Source organism: Salpingoeca rosetta, assembly GCF_000188695.1.
Source record: "Salpingoeca rosetta unplaced genomic scaffold supercont1.5, whole genome shotgun sequence".
NCBI lineage: Eukaryota > Choanoflagellata > Craspedida > Salpingoecidae > Salpingoeca > Salpingoeca rosetta.
In genome coordinates, this window is record NW_004754929.1 from 2177251 (window position 1) to 2179750 (window position 2500).

The following is a 2500-nucleotide window of genomic DNA, read 5'->3' on the forward strand; positions in this document are numbered from 1 at the left end:
CGTCGTGTGTGTGTGTGTGTGTGTGTGTGTGTGTGTGTGTGTGTGTGTGTGTGTGTGTGTGTGTGTGTGTGTGTGTGTGTGTGATGAAGGCACGCAAGTCAGCAACGGAAGCAGCACGCGCCATTGAGCCTGAAGAACAACAAGGCACGCACTCCTCCCCGTCACCATCAGTGCACACACTCCTCCCCCTTCACCATTAAACACACACACACAGTGTGCGTCAAGTGTCCATACACACCGCTTGGTCGACACGAGCGGTGACATCCTCCTCGATGTTCTCCTCCTCGCTAAAGTCAATGTACGCCTCAATCTGCGCAACAGCCCGGAGCAGCGTCGATTTCCACGTCTGGTACACCTTACTTGCTTTCCCAGCTGCAGCACAAACGAGAGAAGTGGGGTTGGGAGTTGGTGGAATGTAAGATTTGGAGGAGGGGGAGAGTGGGTAGAGTGGGCAGAGTGGGTATGGTGCCATCACAGTGCACGGGGAGCAACAGGAAAGAGCTGGTGCGGTGGATCACACATACTCATGTATGATAATGCTTGTTTACGCTGCTGTTCCGTTTCAGCTGTAATTAGATCTGATAAGCCTTCCACCTGAAACGCAGGAGCGACATAACCAGGGCCAAGCAAGCACAGCCGGAGATGTGAGTTTGGGCCAGGACTGCACTGGCGTTGATCAAGGCCAATGGGGGGGGGGGAAAAGGGCCAGCAAGCGCAGCTGATGAACAACGTAATTCAGGGGAGAAATGAAGGTGCAGGGGCAAGCAAATATGCAAGTACGCGCACCTGTGTCAGGTCCATGCGATCATTCCAAAAGGAGCGGCGTGTAAACTCGCCCGGCTCTGCGTGGCGCAAACCCTCCACGCCTTCCAGGGCCTTTAATACAGATGACACAACAGCATTTCCTCCGTGGACCTGGAACTCAGCAATGGCCTGCATCATCACCAGAAGCAGCAGCAACAGGTGAGTGACCGCCTGTGTTGGGGATAGTTCCGGGCGGCAAGGGTTGGGAAAGGCAAGGACAAGTGTACGCACGCACGCACGCACGCACGCGTGCAACAAGAGTGTACATGCAAGTGCAGGCGTGCAAGTGCACATCAGCACAGGTTCGCACGCAAGCACATGCACATGCATATACACGCACGCACTTGCACATGCACGCACGCACTTGCACATACACGCACACACTTGCACATACACGCACACACTTGCACATGCACTCACATGCACACATGCACACACACACATGCACTCACATGCACATGCACATACACACACAAATACACACTTGCACATGCACATACACACGCACCTCGCCGGTAAAGCTGTGGCCTTCGTCAAACCTTAGTACAAGGGCATGGTCTAACATGTCACCGGAGAGGGGATCAAACAGCTTGCGCACGCTGGCCAGCCGCGCTGGTGGCGCCGCCGCCTTTGTCAGCTGCGTGATGCTATCGTGAGCCTGTGGTCCAGACACGCGAATAACGGCTACGCCAGCCCTCACTCCCCCAGATGACAGGGCGAAGATGGTCTCGCCCTGTCCCAACAGCCGCAACGCCCGCCGCATGTTCCCGTGTTGTGGTGGAGGTTGCTGGTTGGTGCACACAACCTGTCGCAGCGCCAAACAAACGTGGTTGTAGAGGATTTGTGAATGATTTCAATAAACAGTCGCTGGCGGGGAAAACGAATGACGATGGAAGGCGGCGACAACAGCGGCGATGCTGGGCTGCACGATAGTGCGGAGCAAGGCGTGCAGACGCAACAATCGCAGCAACAGCAGGAGGGTGGGGAGCGGAGCAGGCAAGGAGGAGGTGAAGAAGCAAAGGATGTGGACACCGATGACACGAGTGGAGAGCAGGTGAAGGTGCAAGGAGCAGAAGCAGGGGAAGAGGAGGAGCACGTCACGCAGCACGACGCGACAACCACCACCACAGCAGAGCAGCCGCGAAAGCGCGCCAAACACGGCAGTAACGACGACGAGGCAGAGGAGGCAAGTGGTGCACCTGTGCAGCAGGAGCAGCAGGAGCAGCAGGAGCAAGTGCGTGGAGAAGAGGGTGTGGAGCAGCAAGCACCGCAAAAGCAGCCGGGGCAAAACAGCACCGGCGAGGACAGTTTCGGCCAGACCGAGAAACATGGTGACTCAACAGCAACAGCAGCAACAAGTGGTGATGCGGTTGACGAAGTCAGGCACGAGAAGGTGATGGATGAAGCCAGCGACGAAGCTGGCGAGGAGGTCAAGCAAAAGGGCGAGGATGAAAGGGAGAAGAAGAAGGGTGAGGAAGCAACGGATAAGGGCGAAGGTGAGGAGGAAGGGAAGACGAATGAGGAAAAGGATGAAAAGGACGAAGAAGGCAAGGAGAACGACGCGAAAGACGAGAAGGAGAAGGAGGCTGCTTCCGAGGAAGCGCAAGCAGACCCGTTGATGGTTGTACTGGAGGACCCACGCACAGTTGTGCCAACTGGCATCATGGATGTTGAGATTCTCAAGCTCATCCATCCC

The 2500-nt window shown here is 56.2% G+C and overlaps 2 protein-coding genes across 2 annotated transcripts in view; one reads left to right on the forward strand and one right to left on the reverse strand.

The window, feature by feature from the left end:
• Positions 1 to 1567, reverse strand: part of PTSG_02550 (uncharacterized protein) — a gene marked incomplete at its 5' end in the record, with an annotated part of 3314 nt that extends 1747 nt beyond the window's left edge. Inside the window, 4 exons of the mRNA XM_004996982.1 lie at positions 239 to 372; positions 525 to 594; positions 787 to 933; positions 1313 to 1567. Of these exons, the coding sequence (XP_004997039.1) occupies positions 239 to 372; positions 525 to 594; positions 787 to 933; positions 1313 to 1567 (606 nt within the window). The remainder of the gene's footprint in view (positions 1 to 238; positions 373 to 524; positions 595 to 786; positions 934 to 1312) is intronic.
• Positions 1568 to 1618: 51 nt separating this feature from the next.
• PTSG_02551 (uncharacterized protein) overlaps positions 1619 to 2500 on the forward strand; it is a gene marked incomplete at its 3' end in the record, with an annotated part of 6036 nt that continues 5154 nt past the window's right edge. The window contains exon 1 of the mRNA XM_004996983.1: positions 1619 to 2500. This exon is cut by the window's right edge and continues 75 nt beyond it. Coding sequence (XP_004997040.1) covers positions 1652 to 2500 — 849 coding nt within the window. The 5' untranslated portion in view covers positions 1619 to 1651.